At 47.6% G+C, this 16,314-nt stretch overlaps 1 protein-coding gene across 2 annotated transcripts in view; it reads left to right on the top strand.

Moving 5' to 3' along the window:
• Nucleotides 1–923: 923 nt before the first annotated feature.
• Nucleotides 924–16,314, top strand: part of FIBCD1 (fibrinogen C domain containing 1) — a 74,448-nt gene continuing 59,057 nt past the window's right edge. The window contains exons 1-2 of one of the 2 annotated variants that reach the window (XM_083485239.1): nt 924–1,037; nt 1,632–1,727. In XM_083485239.1, coding sequence (XP_083341365.1) covers nt 1,656–1,727 — 72 coding nt within the window. In that variant the 5' untranslated portion in view covers nt 924–1,037; nt 1,632–1,655. Of the gene's footprint in view, nt 1,038–1,068; nt 1,728–16,314 lie in introns of those variants that run through there. The other variant, XM_083485238.1, reaches the window with a different exon arrangement.

Below are 16,314 nucleotides of genomic sequence, written 5' to 3'. Positions count from 1 at the left end.
CCTCGTGAAGCCTGGGGGCTAGAAGGGCCAGGAAAAATGTAACCGTGCACAGGAGCCAACTCCTAGAGGCCTTGGGGGGCTTCGACCCCCGCAATAAAATATTTGAGGCAACAAAGTTGATGGACATTTCCATTCAAATAGTGTGTGTGCACTGCATCATGTGATCGATTATGCAGGGCGGGGCTTACCTGGGCCCCCACAATATTTTATTCAAGTTGGCACCTCAGTAACCGTGTGGTGTGGTTGGGCGGAGGGAAAGGTTCGTGCCTACCCCACCCCGCCTATTCACACACAGCAGGCGTCGCTTGAGGGCGCCCTGTTCAGGTGCGGAAGGAAGGAAGCTGCACGTGTGAACGCAGCCCGAAGCCAAGCAGTTTGCAGAGCGGTGGGTAAAGGGGAGAAAAAGAGAGTTGCGACTGAGGAGCGGTTAGAAGATAGGGCACGTTTTCATTAACAACTTTCTGGTGTGTACTTATGTGTGTGTGAACGCCTCCCTTCCTGTATGTAAACGAGTGTATGTGTGTGTCCATCTTCTGGGAGTGTTGGTTCCCCTCGGGAGAGAAGGAATAGAGCCTGCTGCATTATTATCATTATTAATAATGACATTACTTTCAGCAGTATTCGTAGTAATAGTGGCATCTGTGATATCGATAGTATTAGTAACAGCAATACTAGTATGTATACTAGTAATAGTAGTATAGTTGCACTAAGCTATACAATACTATGCTTCTAGTAGTAGTATCGTAGCTTAACAGTTAGTATAACGCGCGGAGGTGCGGAAGGCGATCGCCTCGCTACGCGTCTCCAAGTTCACACGCGCAAGAAACTCCTGCCAGCCTGACGCGCTCGCGCGGAGGAACCTCGCGTCTCGGCACCCCCACACCTTATCCCGCCGCGCTGCCTGCTTCGGCTTTCCCTAAGCGGCAGAAGTGCCGCGAGCTTCGGCCAGACAGCTTCAGTACCCGCTCCCACCCTTCAACATACGCGCGCGCGCGCGCCCCACCATCAGCATTCCCAAGAGGGGAAGTTTTCTCTAGGTGGGTCATCACCATCGCCTTCCTTCCTTCCTTCCTTCTTTCCTCCCTCAAGCAGCCCTTCGTTACCTCCCCCCCCCCGCCACGCACGCACATCCTTCCTGCAAAAGTGGGCTTGTTTTGTCTAGCCAAAAAGAGAAAGAAGAGGGGATTGCCTGGAAACGCAGAGAGAGAGAGATTCCCCCTCAGTTTCTTGCAGATGCGGCAGGTCCCTCCCCGTCCCCGCTCCAAATCTTCCTGAGATCCTGGCAGAAAAAGAGCGAGGGAGGAGGGAGGGAGGGAGAGCGAGCGAGCGAGCGAACGAGCGCAGGTATAAGGATCTGCTAAGCTAGAGGAAGGAACCTCAAGACCCCACCAGGAGGCAAAATTGCTCTGTGCGTTTTCCTATCCAGCCCTTTTCTCTTCCCAGCGCTTGGGAAGCAATCCTTTGCCTGTCTTCTTCCTGCTTCTCGTTTGGAACTCTTTTTGGTGGGCGGGGTGGGGGTGGTGGGAGAGAGACTCTCTCCATCACACCCCCTTGGGTACCACTTTGGAGTTGCGGCATCGCCGGGGCGACCCTCAGTTGCGTTTGTGGGATCTGTGTTTTATCTCCACCAGTCTTTTCACCACCCTATCCAGAAGATGGTCAACGATCGATGGAAAAACGTGGGGGGAGCCTCTCAGCTGGAAGACGGTCCGCAGGAGAAATCCCAGGTAAGCATTTTTTTATTAAAAAAAATTAAGTGAGGATGGTGGTCTAAGAGAGGCAAGGAATAGAAGAACGGGGGTAGGAGGATAAACCCTGAGTGAAGGAGAGAGGAACTGGTATCGATGGAGAAAGAGAGATGTACAAAAGGAAATTGGAGGGGGGCACAATTGGATGTTTAATTTGGATTAGTTACCCCCATTTATACTTACAATCAGGTGGTTAATATGGGGCTAAATAAGAGGATCAGATCCCTTCCCAACAGTACACAAGCTATATTAATATTCCTCTGCACTTGAGGATGTAACCATCTCCATCCAGAGTCACTCTAGATTAAAAGGCTGGAGGCTTTGGATTGGACAGGATACAGGATGCACTGCTTTCTCTCTGTTTCTTAGAAAACCAGCCACCCAAAAACTTTTTTATCCTCCTGTTGATGCTCCTCTCCCCTTCCTGTGCCCAGTCCTGCAATGTGACTGCAGTATCTTTGCACAAAATTAAAAAGATGTAGAAGTATTTGGGGACACACGGATGGTACACTTTGCCCATTCAGCCATGTGAGGTGGTTTCCCTCTTAGCTGCCAATCAACCTACTGGCCGATCTATCTCAGGACCAGCTCTCCATGGGTTTTAGATGGGGAGCCTCTCCCAGCCCTACCTGGAGATGCCAGGGATCAAACCTGGGACTTTCTGCATGCAAAGCAGATGTTCTGTCGCCAAGCAAGGCCCTTCCATTAAATATACAAATAGGATCCTAGTCTCTGGGATTCAGTATGGACATAAGGGGATGCCTTATGTCAGATCATTGGTCCAATTAGCTCAGTACTGTCCACACTGATTGGCAGCAGTTCTCCAGGACTTCAGGCAGGGAGTCTTTCCCAATTCAACCTGGAGATGCCAATTCAACCTGGGACCTTCTGCATGCAAAGCAGTTGCTTTACCACTGAGCTGTGAGCTTTCCATGAAAAGCAAAGCAAGATGCGAGTCCTCATAATTTTGAATCAAGAGCTGAATTAAATAGAGATATAGGTGTTTTATACTGAGACAGACCACTGGTCCAGTTAGCTCAGGATCAACTGCTCTCTAGGGGTCTCAGGCAGGTGTCCTACCACTATACAGCAGCCCATCCCATCAAATGAAATCATGTTCTAGGCTTTAGGTTGCTGAATTAAAGGCTGATTTCAACAGAAACATAGGAAAGTGGTTTTTATTGGGCCAAGCCATTGGCCCCATCAAGCTCAGTACTGTCTATACTGACCAGTGGCAGCTCTCCAGGGGTTTCAAGCAGGAAGAGTTTCCCAGCCCATGCCAGGGATTAAACTGGGACTTTTTGCTTCCCAGACAGATGCTCTAAAACTGAGCTATGGATGCTCTCTGTGAACAAAGGAAGCTGTCTTGTTCAGAGCCAGACCATTGGACCATCTAGTTCAGGACTGCCTACACTGACTGGCAGTAGCCCTACAGGGTTTCAGGCAATGGTTGTGTCTCCAACTCCTGCCTGGAGACTGAGCCTGGGACCTTCCGCATGCAAGGCAAGATGCCCAGCCACTGAGCTACGGCTCTTTCCCTAAAAATAAAGCAATATTGCATTGCAGGGGGGTTGGACTAGATGATCCTTAGGGTCCCTCCCAACTCTACAATTCTAAGATCACAGACCTTGTGGCTCTGAAGAAAAGACTGGTTTTTTAAAAAGAACTTAGCATAACTCAGACATGGGTCCATCTAGCCCAAGATTGTCTGCACTGACGGCAGCTGCTCTCCAGAGCTTTCAGGCAGGGAATCTTTCCCGGCCCCACCTGGAGGTGCTCTTGGGGACTGAACCTGAGACCTTCTGCATGCAAAACAGATGTTCTGCTGCTGAGCTCTGGGCTGTCCTCTTCAAACCGTCACCCCCTTCCCTATGCTGCCAAGTTGAGTGGCATCCGGTCATCCACTGCTGCCAGGATAGGGGTGGAGGACGCAGGTGCATGGCTAGCAGCAGTCTTTGGAACAGGTGCTCTCTCTGAACCACTGTGGAGTTGGGTGGCTGGGAGCCCATCATCCGCCCTGGCAACCCTCACCTCTGTTTGTGCGAGATTAGCAGGCGTGCACAGGTCTCTCGCTGGAGTTTCAGGATGGCAGGCTCTGTACATTCACTCCCAGCTTCACCCTCCTGCACACACACGCAACCTTCCCCAGGGACCCTCTTGGAACCTGTGTTGCTGGCTGTTGGCAAAATCCTCCTTGAATTATTTAGTTTATTTATTTACAGACAGAATGTCACTCTCTTTCTCTCTGACTCAGAGGCTGAGCCACAAGACAGGCAAATGGATAAACAGGCTGGGGGAGAGGGGAAATGACACTCCCCACCTTGCACCCCCCCCCTCTCCAAAGCGCCTATAGAAAACTCACATGTTCCTTTGTGAGCCCAGAGGCACTTTGTTGTTGCAAGAAATGGTATTGATTGATTGATTGATTGATTGATTGACTGACTGCATTTGCATGTACATGGTTCTCTCCAACTCTTCATTTTAATCCCCACAACAATCCTGTGAGGTAGGTTAGGCTAAGAAAGGTAGTGAGTGGCTCAGTGTCTCCCAGTGAACTTCATGGCCGGGTGGGGATTAGTCTAGTGCTCTAACCACTACACCACAGTGGCTCTTGATGATAGTAGGCAGAAGACAAGCTGTAGGCAGAGCCAGAGCCAATTAGAAGTGGAGCCAACTAATTCTAATTTTGTCTCCTACCCCTTCTACAAGGGGCGACACTGAGACTAAGGAGGAAGAAGCTGAAACCCAGGGGCACCCGCTGGACTCCTTGCGAGTAAGAAGACAGGCAAGTGGGTTTTGCCTGGGGGGAAAGGTTGGTGGGGCGATGCCCTTTTCACCCAAATGGGCAAGCCTCCAGCACCTTCAATACACAATTGTAACATAACCTCCAGGCTTAGAAGCAGTTTACTACTTTAGATGCCAGAGACAAACAACTAGCGAGAACTGCTGCCTTCAAGTCTAGCTTCTGGGTGTCATGACTGGCCATAAGAACATAAGAAATGCCTGCTGGATCAGGCCAATGGCCCATCTAGTCTGGCATCCTGTCCTCCCAGTGACTAACCAGATGCTTCAGTAGGAAAACTGCAAGCAGGACCTGAGCAGAAGAGCAAGTCTCCCCTGCAGTTGATCAGAAGTATTACTGCCTCTGACTACATGGGCCCCCTTTGGCCTGCACCAGCAGGGATATTGTAAGCTTCTTACTTATTTTAAACAAGATTTATATTCCACTGTTGTAAATTGATTATTGTTATTAGTATTACACAGCACCCTGGGGTCAATTTGGATGAAGTGCTGTTTAGGATCGTTAAAGAACAAACTCATACACAGGAAGCACTGCCTGTGCTGCTGGGAATGTGCATGAAGCCTGGCGCAATGAAGACTAGCCGCCTTTTAAGGAGGAGTTTGCAGTAGTAGAAGTAAAATACCGTATTTTTCGCTCCATAAGACGCACCAGACCATAAGACGCATCTAGTTTTTAGAGGAGGAAAACAAGAAAAAATATATATTCTGAATTCCAGAAGCCAGAACAGCAAGAGGGATTGCCGCTTTCGCTGCGATCCCTCTTGCTGTTCTGGCTTCTGGGATAGCTGCGCAGCCTGCATTCACTCCATAAGACGCACACACATTTCCCCTTACTTTTTAGGAGGGAAAAAGTGTATCTTATAGAGCGAAAAATACGGTAGCCTGGAGAAGTGTGCAACAGTAATGTTAAATAATCTATGTCGGGGTGGGGAAACTTTTTAAACCCAAGGGCCACATTCCTTTGGGGGGGGCACATTCCAGCGACATGTGGGGAGCCAGAGGGGAAAGAAGGACAAGCAATGGATGCAAATGTTACTTTAGACTTGTTTCTATGTTTACATGCACACACCTCTCTCCATCCTCCATGCAGAGCTTTGCCACAGAGATGCAACTCCCTGTTTGTTCCTGCCAACAACCCTTTGCTGCCTCAGCCTAGTTCTCTCTGAACCTTCCATCCTCCCGTGAGAAGGGTGGAAACACACCACATTTTATGCTACACGTGCTACTCACTGGGTGCTAGATCTGTAGGACCATTTTGGGGCATCAGACCCCTGTCCCCCTACCGAAACAAAGGAGACTTGATAAACCACCCTTTCTCATCTAGAATATGTTTCTCTGCCTGTTCTCTCCCTTCCCAAATCTCTCAAATCAGCAGACCTTGTAACAGCCAAAATTGGGTAATTTCTTTGCAAAAGGATTTTCCTTGTACTGCTTCCTCCCTGCCAAGGATTTTGATAATATGACTTCCATTCTAATGTTTAGCGGAGACATCAGATTCGCTGTCCTTCCTTTTGTGTATGTGTCTCCTCCCCTCCGCCGGCCCATCTGCTGATTTCAGTAGAATTTACTTCCAGTTTTAGTGTGCAAAAGACTGCAGCTGTGGATAGCAGGCCCTACACATAACGTGTGTTGAGAGTTGGGGAGAGAACTTGTGACTCTCCATGAATTGTTGGACTCCAACTCTCATTGTCCCTGACTATTGGCAGTTGTTGACTGGGGCTGATGGGAGTTAGAGTCCAACAGCATCTGGAAGGTCGTGAGCTCTCTTTTCTGGCTTCACAACTCTGTGAGTGCATTCAGTAGGTGATCCCTAACTGGTTGGGACCTTTGTGTAGGACAAGGATACAGAGCCTGCTTGTGGTGTGTGCATGTCAAATTGTAAACAGTAAGGTCTGCTGTTGCAGTTAACATACTAAACTCAAAGTAGCTTCCAAAAAATATACTGGCATATTTACAGGCTCTCAAGTCTCAAATATTGAAATGTACCTTTCCTAATGAACCAACTAATGCTTCAGTTTACAGTATTCACTTACCAACTAAAGCTTACTGCCCTGTGTTCTGCCTCCGCTGTCAGAGGCAATCTGTTTCTGAGTATCAGTTGCTGGGAAGCACAAGTGAGAAGAATGGTTGTTGCACTCAGGTACTGCTTGTAGGCTTCTCATAATGGGACTCTTGTCTAGCCACTTAACCCTTCAATACATTATGGTTTGCAAGGGACTTAAGTACACATTATCACTACACTTTTATTTTGAAGGAAAAGCAGCCATGTACTCTCCCCTCTCCCAAGAAAGATTGGGGGCTTTCTCTCCTCCTCCTCCTCCACCTCCTCTTGCTTCATTTATTACATTTTATCCCACCTTTCCTTCAAGAAGCTCAATTACATACTTCTCCATCTCCCCATGTAATCATCACAACAACCCTGTGAGGAATGTTGGGCTATGAGCAAGTGTCTGGCCAAAGCTCACCAAGTGAGCTTCATGACTGAGTGGTGGATTTGAATCCTGGTCTCCCAAGCCCTTGTCCTGCACTCTAACCATTGTACCACACTGGGTCACTGTTGCCTCCAAAGGTGCTGTTTTCTGGATCAGGGCCCTCCCTATGTGATTACTTTCCCTTTCTATGATGACTAGGCAAAACAAAACAAAACCAGCCATACTATTACTAAAATAGAGTTTTTTAAATTAAGGTTTACTCAGAGTAAACCTATTGAAATGAATAGACCTAACTTAATATTTTTCAATTTCAATGGGTTTGTTCTGGGGAAAAAAAACTTATTTGAATACATCCCAGAGTGTATAGTTTGACCTACTGAGTTTGGCCTAATTTTCAGAGCCAAATGACATGTCACGTTAACTGATATCAATACAAAAGCCATGTTTGTCTTCAGGAATAAAGAGAAATGTGTTTGAGCGCCCCTTGAGACTAGCTCTGAATAAGGTTCTTTCTAGTAGAAAATGGAATGAATGTTCAGAGATGACAACCAGCTTCCTCAGTTGTCTCAATGCACCATCTGATGAAGGTGGTTGTCACAGAATCTTAGGCCATTTTGCATTAAAAAAAGAATAAAAAAGCATATTCAAAATTAGTCTTTTAGAGAAACACATTTCTCTAAAAGTGTTTTTAACTTCTCTACTTAGAATTGGCCACACAGAATCACAGAATCACCGAACTGTGGAATTGAAAGGGACGCATCTAGTCCAACTTGCAATGCAGGAATCACATTTTTCCCTTTAGGGGGGAATAAGCAGCTTTGTTTGGGGGATCCCAATCTGAAATTGGGGAAATCAGATAGATTAAGGTGGGAAGTGTTAATCTTGCCCATTGCTGCAATTCTCCCCACCTTCCTACACACCAAAGTTCTAATCCTGATCAGATCACTACCACCTTCCCCAGCTGCTATCTAAAGCATTTCAAAAACATTTTCCAGACCACACTTACTTTTAATTTTTTTAAAAAATGGTTATTTCTTCCTATATACATTAAAATGTAAGGGTGTCATCACAAAATCCCCACTGAAGAATTTGTAGTGTCTCATCCGAATCCTGTATTTGCATGAAGTTGGGGCAGAAGGCAAAAGAGAAGGCAGGTTTTAAAATGGCAATTTTAAACAACAGCATAGTTTTGAATAAAGCAGGGATGTTGGGACACAGGCAGGGTTGGTGAGCAATATGAGCAAGGGGGCAGCCCCTAGTATTTTTGTTACTATCCTTTGACATACAAATGATGCTTTCTTATGGGCTCATTCTTTGGCATGAAAGAAAGAATTGTGGAAGTGCTCATTTAAAAGTTGCTAAAGTGCTTTAGGTCCAGGCAGAGGAAAATTGGGTTGTTGATATCACATGCACCAGCCAATAGCTCGTCCCAGTCTATAAACATCCCTCCTGTTTAGGCTGTTGGAAACGTCTGTAATCCTTTTTCTTTTCCAACACATGCAAAATGAGATGTTTGTACTGAATTTGATGAGGGCACTTTTGTAAGGCGGGCGTAGAACCTGCCTTTGCCAATGTTTGAAAGTGTCTTTCACAGCTGATTAGGTTAGTGAGTGCCTTGTCAGGAAGACAACCAGGTTCTCTGAGATTTGGGAGCATGAGATCTAATCCTCCCAGACCACAATCCCACTTAAAAGTGCTGTGCGGTGTAAAATCCTCCCTAGGAAGGCAACAGATGCGGTGGCTCAGACTAGATTACAGGAAAGAAGTACCATGAAGGGGATCAATCCTTGTTATCACAGCAGGAGGTGAAACACAACCGTTTTTTGTTTTTTTTTTAAAAAGGAAGTTGTGAAACTTTGTGTGTGTGTGTGTGTGTGTGTGTGTGTGTGATTGTGTGTGTGTGTGTTTGTAAGCCAGAAAAGTATCATGCAGCACATTCAGAAGGAATTACGTTGCAAGTCATGGTTCAACACCAGCTTGTTTCTCAGTGATCTGGTTAAGCCCTGGAGTGTTTTGCCTTGGAAGGGCTGCAACAGGATAGTTATTGCTTCATATTGGTAAGGAATGTATGGTATAGATCATGTCAATGCCATGGGCTCAAGGAAACCCGTGAGTTCCCCCTTTCTTATAAGAGCCTTCAGGATCAGGCCTATGGTCCATCTAGTCCAGCTTTCTGCTTCCCACAGTGGCCATCCAGGAAGGAAGGCACATGCAACAGCACTCTCCTAGCTTGTGTTCCCTAGCATCTGGTATTCAGAGGCACACAGCTTCAGACAGTGGAGGGAGAACATAGGACAAGCCTTGCTGAATCAGGCCATTGGCTCATCTAGTCCAGCATCCTGTTCTCACAGAAACCAACCATATACCTGTGGGAAACCCACAAGCAGGACCTGAGCACAAGAGCACTCACCTCCTGTGGTTTCCAACACCTGGGATTCAGAATTATTACTGCCTCTGACCTTGGAAGCAGAACATAGTCGTTATGTCTAGTAGCCTTAAAGGTAAAGGTAAAGGGACCTCTGACCATTAGGTCCAGTCGTGAGTGACTCTGGTGTTGCGGCGCTCATCTCGCTTTATTGGCTGAGGGAGCCTGTGTACAGCTTCCGGGTCATGTGGCCAGCATGACTAAGCCGCTTCTGGCGAACCAGAGCAGCACACAGAAACGCCGTTTACCTTCCCGCCGGAACGGTACCTATTTATCTACTTGCACTTGGATGTGCTTTTGAACTGCTAGGTTGGCAGGAGCAGGGAGCTCACCCCATTGTGGGGATTCGAACTACCGACCTTCTGATCAGCAAGTCCTAGGCTCTGTGGTTTAACCCACAGCACCATCCTCCATTAATTAGCCTTATCCTCCATATATCTTCTTTTAAAGCCATCCAGGTTGGTGGCCATCGCTGCCTCCATTGTGGGAGCAAGTTCCATAGTTTTAACTGTGTGCTGTGTGAATAAGTCCTTTGCTTTGTCTGTCCTGAGTCTTCTAGAATGCAGCTTCATTGGATGCCCATGCACTCAGGGGCAGAGTACATAGCTACCTCATGCTTCGGGCCCCAGATGTGTGCCCTTAAGTTCATGCCTAAAAGAGCCAGGCAAAAGAGCAACCAGCCTTAAGTTCTGAGCGCTGTCTTATCTACCTGAGAACGTGGGCACCTTTGTTTGGAAGTCAGAAGAGATGATCAGCCTATAAAAACTGCTTTGTTACAGAGTCACACCACCGGCTAGCTTTGCTAGCTGCTTTGACTGATGTAGATCTCCAGGGATCCCAGTCCCAATTTCTGCCCAATTTCCTTTTGTAGTTTGAGATGCCAGGGATTAGATCCGGGGCATTCTGCATGCAAAGCATGTGCTCTGCTACTGAGCTGCAGCCTGGCTGCATAATCCTGTTTTATTCAGCATCTAGTTCAGTATTGACTGACTGTGAACAGTTCTCTGGGGGCTCAAGCAAAGGGAGACTTTCCCCTTACTCACCCATTAACTGCAACTCTGGTTTTAAAACTGGAGATTCCAGAGACCAAACCTGGGGACTTTCTATATACAAAGCTTGAATTCTGCAACTGGACTCTGCACTCTTCCTCATGGTTGCATTACTGCAATGTACTCTTGGGAAGGTTAGCCTTGGGGTTGGTCAAGAGGCTTACAGATGGTGTAGAACATGACACCTAGGTTGCTTGTGAGGATAAATTACCACCAGCATATAATACCCTACTTGATTTGCACTGGCTGTCAATCTGCTACCAGGCCAAGTTCAAAGTTTTGATACTAACCTGTAAGTCCCTGTACAGCTTAGGACCAGGTTACTTGAGAGACCATCTTATTCCTTATACACCCAGTAGATCTGGGCATATTGTGGGAAAGTTTCTCTGAGAAGTTCCAAAGATCTCAGTAACCCACTCTGAAGTTATTCACAGCAGGGCCTTCCATGTGGCTGCCCCTGTTCTGTGGAACAGCATTCCTCTTTGAGAGACAGAGGTGCCCGCTTTCTGCACTATCTGAAAACAACCAGAGATAGGTTTCCCCAGTTGGATAAATGAGTCTTTACCATGAGTGTCCACTTGTTAGGGTTTCAATCTTGTTTTAAATATAGTTTCTGTATTAAAAAAAACCAAAAAACTGTTAGGCATAAATTGCCTGGAGATGGTGGTATAGGAAGGTGATTAATAAATTAATAGTAATAATAACTACTACTACTACAACAGCAACAGCTCATACTTGAAACAGTCAATGGCTATTGCTTTGGGGAGAATGTGCTCATAGCAGTGATGGCTGGCAACTTTTGGGACTGGCATGGTAGACACCGGTGGAGGAACAGGGGTGTGGGGAGAGCACACTGCCCCCGACGGCACGATCCCGGTGGGGTGCCATCGTGGCTGCCCCCACCCCTACAGGAGGCACACCATGCCCCCAGGACACGTGCCATGCCCCTGCAGGCGGCGTGCCACACCCCCGGGACGCACCCCAGCCATGCCCCCTTGACTGCTCTCCTCCCCCACCCCCCGCTGAAGCTTGAAGCTCCACCACTGAAGGTAGATAGCCACAAAGCCAACAATAGGTGGCGCCAGAGCCAATGAAAGGTGGAGCAAGGGCCAATGACAAGCAGAGCCAACCAATCTATGGTGGCTGGGACTCTTTGGCACTGGTGGGGTGGAAGCCAGGAGGACCAATAGCAGATGAATCCAGGACTACTCCCTACCAGGTCATAGGAGGTCAGGTAGCTGTACAGGGGGGGGGGGGGCAGACTGATATTGTTTGGGCAGTACCACACTTGCTTTCATGAACCAGCCTCCACTACTCATGTTAGATTTCCAAAAGAGAAATAATGGTATATATATTTCACATGGACGCTCCCACCCCAAAATATATTTTCTCTCTGAAGTTAAGCCCTATTGATTTTTGATGGAGTTAACTTTCAAATAAGCATGCTCAGGAGTCCTTAGGATGTATCGACCAACAGCAATAAAAGTGTTCTAATGATGTAAAAAGGGCCTTCAAATAACCAGGAGGGTCCAGCAATGGTGTGTGTGCACATGTGAAGTACTTGCTGGGGGAAGAAGGTGTCCTGGCCTCCCCCCTCAATTCCTCCCCCCGGCACCACCTGTGATTCAGAGAAGCAAGTTCAGTCCTGGTGATCCTCAGATGTTGATCAATTGGGAAGGGATTTCAGATTAGTGTATTGAAGACGATAAAGGGACTTGCGAAGACAAATCCAAGAGGATGGGCTGAAAGAGCAGAGGGTGTTTAGCTTACAGAAAAGAAGATTACCGTGTGTCCAGGGGGGAGATGACAAAAGGATATTCAAATATTTAAGACAACCTTATGGATGAATCTGTGACAGCTATTAGATTTCTATCCTCTCCTTCATCACAAGAAGAACCTGCTGAATCAGGCCAGTGCCCCATCTAGTCCAGTCTCATGTTCCCACTGTGGCCACTTGGATGCTTGTGGATGCAAGCAGAGCCTGGGCACGAGAGCCTTCTCACAGCAACTGGTATTCAGAAGGATTACTGCTTCCCACTGTTCTGGCAGAGCATAGCTGTTCTGGTTTGCAGCCTCTCAGTGGTAGAAGTTTTGCTGCACATTCAGAAGGTCCCATGTTCAACCCCATGTGTCTGAGGGCAGGGATGGAAAAGACTCTTGTCTGGGACCCTGGACTACTGCTGACAGTCAGTGTAGATGATACTGAGGTAAATGGATGAACGGTCTGTCTCAGATTAAGGCAGCTTTGTGTGGGCTTGGTCTTTGGTTCACAGTTTGAAAAGACTCAAAAGACAAGAAAGGAGATTCCAGCTAAACATTAGGAAGAACTTTCTGACAGCAGAAGCTGTTTGACAGTGGAACAAACTCCTTTGGAGGAGGTTTTCAAACAGAAGTTGGATGGTCATCTGCCAGGGATTCTTTAGCTGTGAATCCTGTAGTGCAAGGGGCTGGACTAGATGGCCCCCAGGGTCCCTTCCAACTCTACAATTCTGTGATTCCATGGTAAAAGAATACTGCTCAGGATTTAGGGCCATGACAAATTTCCGATGTTTGGAGGTTGGCAGTGGTTATTATGCAGTGATGTAAGAAGGAAGCCTATTGTACATGCTCAAAGCCATTATCTTCTTTTCACATGTCTAGCAGCAAAATGGGACTAAGGAGCTATGCTGGCATTCTGTTGTCCAGAGCCTATGAAAACTCTGGTGCCAGCTCTGCCCCCACCTCCCTCTCTGTCATAATTCCCTGCAGCTGCAGGTGAGATAAAAGCATCAGTTATGCTACCCCTGACTCCCTGCTGGGCATCTCGTGGGACAGATTTTGGCTGCTCCTTCCTCTCTCTGCCTCCCTCCAGCTGCATGCATCTTAGAGCTCTCCCATGGAACTTCTACCATCTGCTGTCTAGCACTTGGCGTGAGGAGGGAGGGCGACTTCAATCTTGCATCTCTCGCGAAACCTAGCTGAGGTTTTCAGCATCCATACAGATTCTGCAACAATTTGCCCAGAACTTGAATTTCTACCGCTCTAGTGCACTGTTTTTAAAAAATTGAGTTTTTATGATGCCGTATACAGGAGTGAACGAAGCAAAACCATTAACAAACAATACTGGTCTGTTGCATAACAACAGAACATGTCAAGAAAAGAGGGGGGCATTCTATACATCACAAAGGCAAATGAAGGTATCTCTACCACTGTGCTGAATGAGTCTTTTGGGGTTCTCCCCCTCCCCCGGTGCTTTTGAACAGCAGGTAAGCACCCCTGGGACTGGCTCCTTTGAGCTCACTGCCTTTCCATTGTTTAAATGCTGTTGGCACAGAGGTTGGAAATGACTAACATAAAGGGTGAGGCTAGCTAATCGTGTCTCTTTTAAGCAGATAGGACTTTTAATCATGGTCTCTTTTGAACAGACAGGTCTAAACTAGTGTGCACCCTCCTGAAGTCCTCTCTGTGGCTGAGCAAAAGTGGAAATGAAGTGGTTCAAAGGCAAACGCTACGCATAGTGGCTTAGGGTTGTCACCAGTGATTTGAAAAACATTTGAGCGGTTAGGTGGAGCCAGGATGGGCTTTGACTGGGCAAAAGGTGGAGCTTGATGAGTTCTTAATGGATCAGGAGGCAGAATGGGGTAGTTTCTAGCACAACAGCGGCAGAGCCTAGAAACATTTGCTGCATCAGCAGCCGTGCCATGGGATGGAGCCCATGGGGTTTGCTGTGTCAGGAGTTGGACCCTGAGAAATGTTGTTATGTGTGCAGTCAAGCCTAGAGGGTTTTGTTTTTTTACTGACAGGAGGTGGAGCCTTGGAGATGTTGCTGCCTCAAGTGGTGGAGATGGGTTGACTTGGAACCTGATAGCAGGCAAAGCTTGATTGATCACAGGGCTGTCCAGCAGGGCTCTTCTTAGGTTATATTCTTATGATCTAGGAGGTAGCAGGCGACCATCCTAACTAGTAACCATGGATAGCCTTACCCTCTGGGAATTTGTCAAATGTCATTTTAAAGCTATGGTTCACAACCAGCCATCACCCACACATTGTGGTAACAGAGTAAGGCCATAAGGACTACCCTGCTGGATCAGGCCAGTGGCCCATCTAGTCCAGCATCCTGTTCACACAGTGGCCAACCAGATGCCTTAAAGGGAAATTTGCTAGCAGGATCTGAGCACAAGGACACTCTCCCCTCTTGCAGATTCCAGCAACTGGTGATCAGAAGCATTACTGACTCTGACCATGGAGGCAAAGCCAAGCCATCATGGTTGGTAGCCATTGATAGATGATGCAGTATAAGCGAATGAAAGGACTTCTTCATGCAGCAGACAGTTGAACAATGGAACTCACTCCACCAACTTAGATGGCTTTAAAAAGAGAATTAGACATGGAGGAGCACAAGGCTATCAATGACTGCTAGCTACAACAGGGGTGGACTTGGGTCTTTCAAAATTCAGTGGCCCCTGTGCAAGGCCAAAATTCAACCCACCTCTTGCCTTCCATTCTGAGTGTGTACTCCATCATAGTTGTGGCGCCCCCCTTGGCTTGGCTCCCGGTGTGGAGGGACCAGTCGTGCTGCCCTGAATCTGCTTTATAGCTACAATGGCTTTGCTCTGCCTCCACAGTTTTGCTTCTGCACACCAATGCTGGAAACCGCAGGAGGGGAGAGTCCTCATGTGCTTGGGTCCTTCTTGATAGTTTCCCATTGGGGCATCTGGTTGGCCACTGTGAGAACAGGAGGCTGGTCTAGATGGGCCACTGGTCTGATCCAGCAGCCTCTTCTTATTTTTTTATGTTCTTAATAGCATCTCTTTCCCCTTTGCTATATCAGAGATGCTTCATTAGAGGGTGATTTGGGTTCAAGGATATGTAGCAAAGAACTTTGGAATGTGCCGTCAGACTCCTGTCCTCTTCTAATCACTCATTCCTATTTCCTCGGGGTGCCCTCAAGGGTGGTGCAGAGCTTGAAATGAGCCAAGAATGTTCCAGCCAGCATCTCGGTGCTGGTTCCCGGGCAGTTCCATGGATGAGACATGCTCTCTCTCCCCACCGGCCTTCCCGATCAAAAAGCACCCGATCATTTGCCCCGAGTGACTGCTTGTTCTGTGCATCGCTGTGCTTTTCCAAGCTTGCAAGGGGCTTGGAGGATGAGATGAGGCTGTTGTATCAACCCCTCATCTGCTTTCCCCTTTGGTGAGACAAGCTCCTTCGTTCTGCCGTGTTCGTTCCCCAGGCCGGGAGAGCGGCTTTATTCTCCCGGCTCCTTTCATTCTCCGAAATGTGATCTGTCAGTCAGAGCATAAAGCTCTGATCCCTACGAGATGGAGATGGAAGAAGGGGGGAATAGGTGAAAAATAACAGCTCTCATTTCACACCAGCTGGGTCTCACCTCACCCAATCTCACCACATAACAAGCAGGAGTTCTTAAGCATTCTGCTTTGTGGGCCTGTTAGAGGTGCTTTGCTTTTTCAGAATAGGTTTAACAGCCATTGTGACAGCTGCAACTCCCCCCCCCCAAAAAAAATCATTTTAATCACCCTGTATTTAATCACCTAGCAGCATTTCCTTCCAGGTAATTCTGAGGTTTTGCACACCGGGCTCAAACTCACCTAAGGCATCACCTAGCAGAAACCTACCGGATCAGACCAATGACCCATCTAGTCCAGCATCCTTTTCCAGCAGTGCCCACCCAGATGCCTCAACATTAAGCCCACAAGCAGGGCCTGAGCAGAAGAGCACTCTTCCCTCCTGCAGCTTCCAGAAACTGGTATTCAGAAGCATTGATGCCTCCAAGAGCAAGCACGGGGTGGTGGTTATGAGCGGTGGACTTGTAATCTGGTGAACTGGGTTCGCTTCCCCGCTCCTCCACATGCAGCTAC

The sequence above is a fragment of the Podarcis liolepis genome, assembly GCF_965112155.1.
Source record: "Podarcis liolepis genome assembly, chromosome: Z".
Classification (NCBI taxonomy): domain Eukaryota; kingdom Metazoa; phylum Chordata; class Lepidosauria; order Squamata; family Lacertidae; genus Podarcis; species Podarcis liolepis.
The sequence above is the reverse complement of the archived record's forward strand: the minus strand, read 5'-3'. Positions and strand labels throughout refer to the sequence as shown.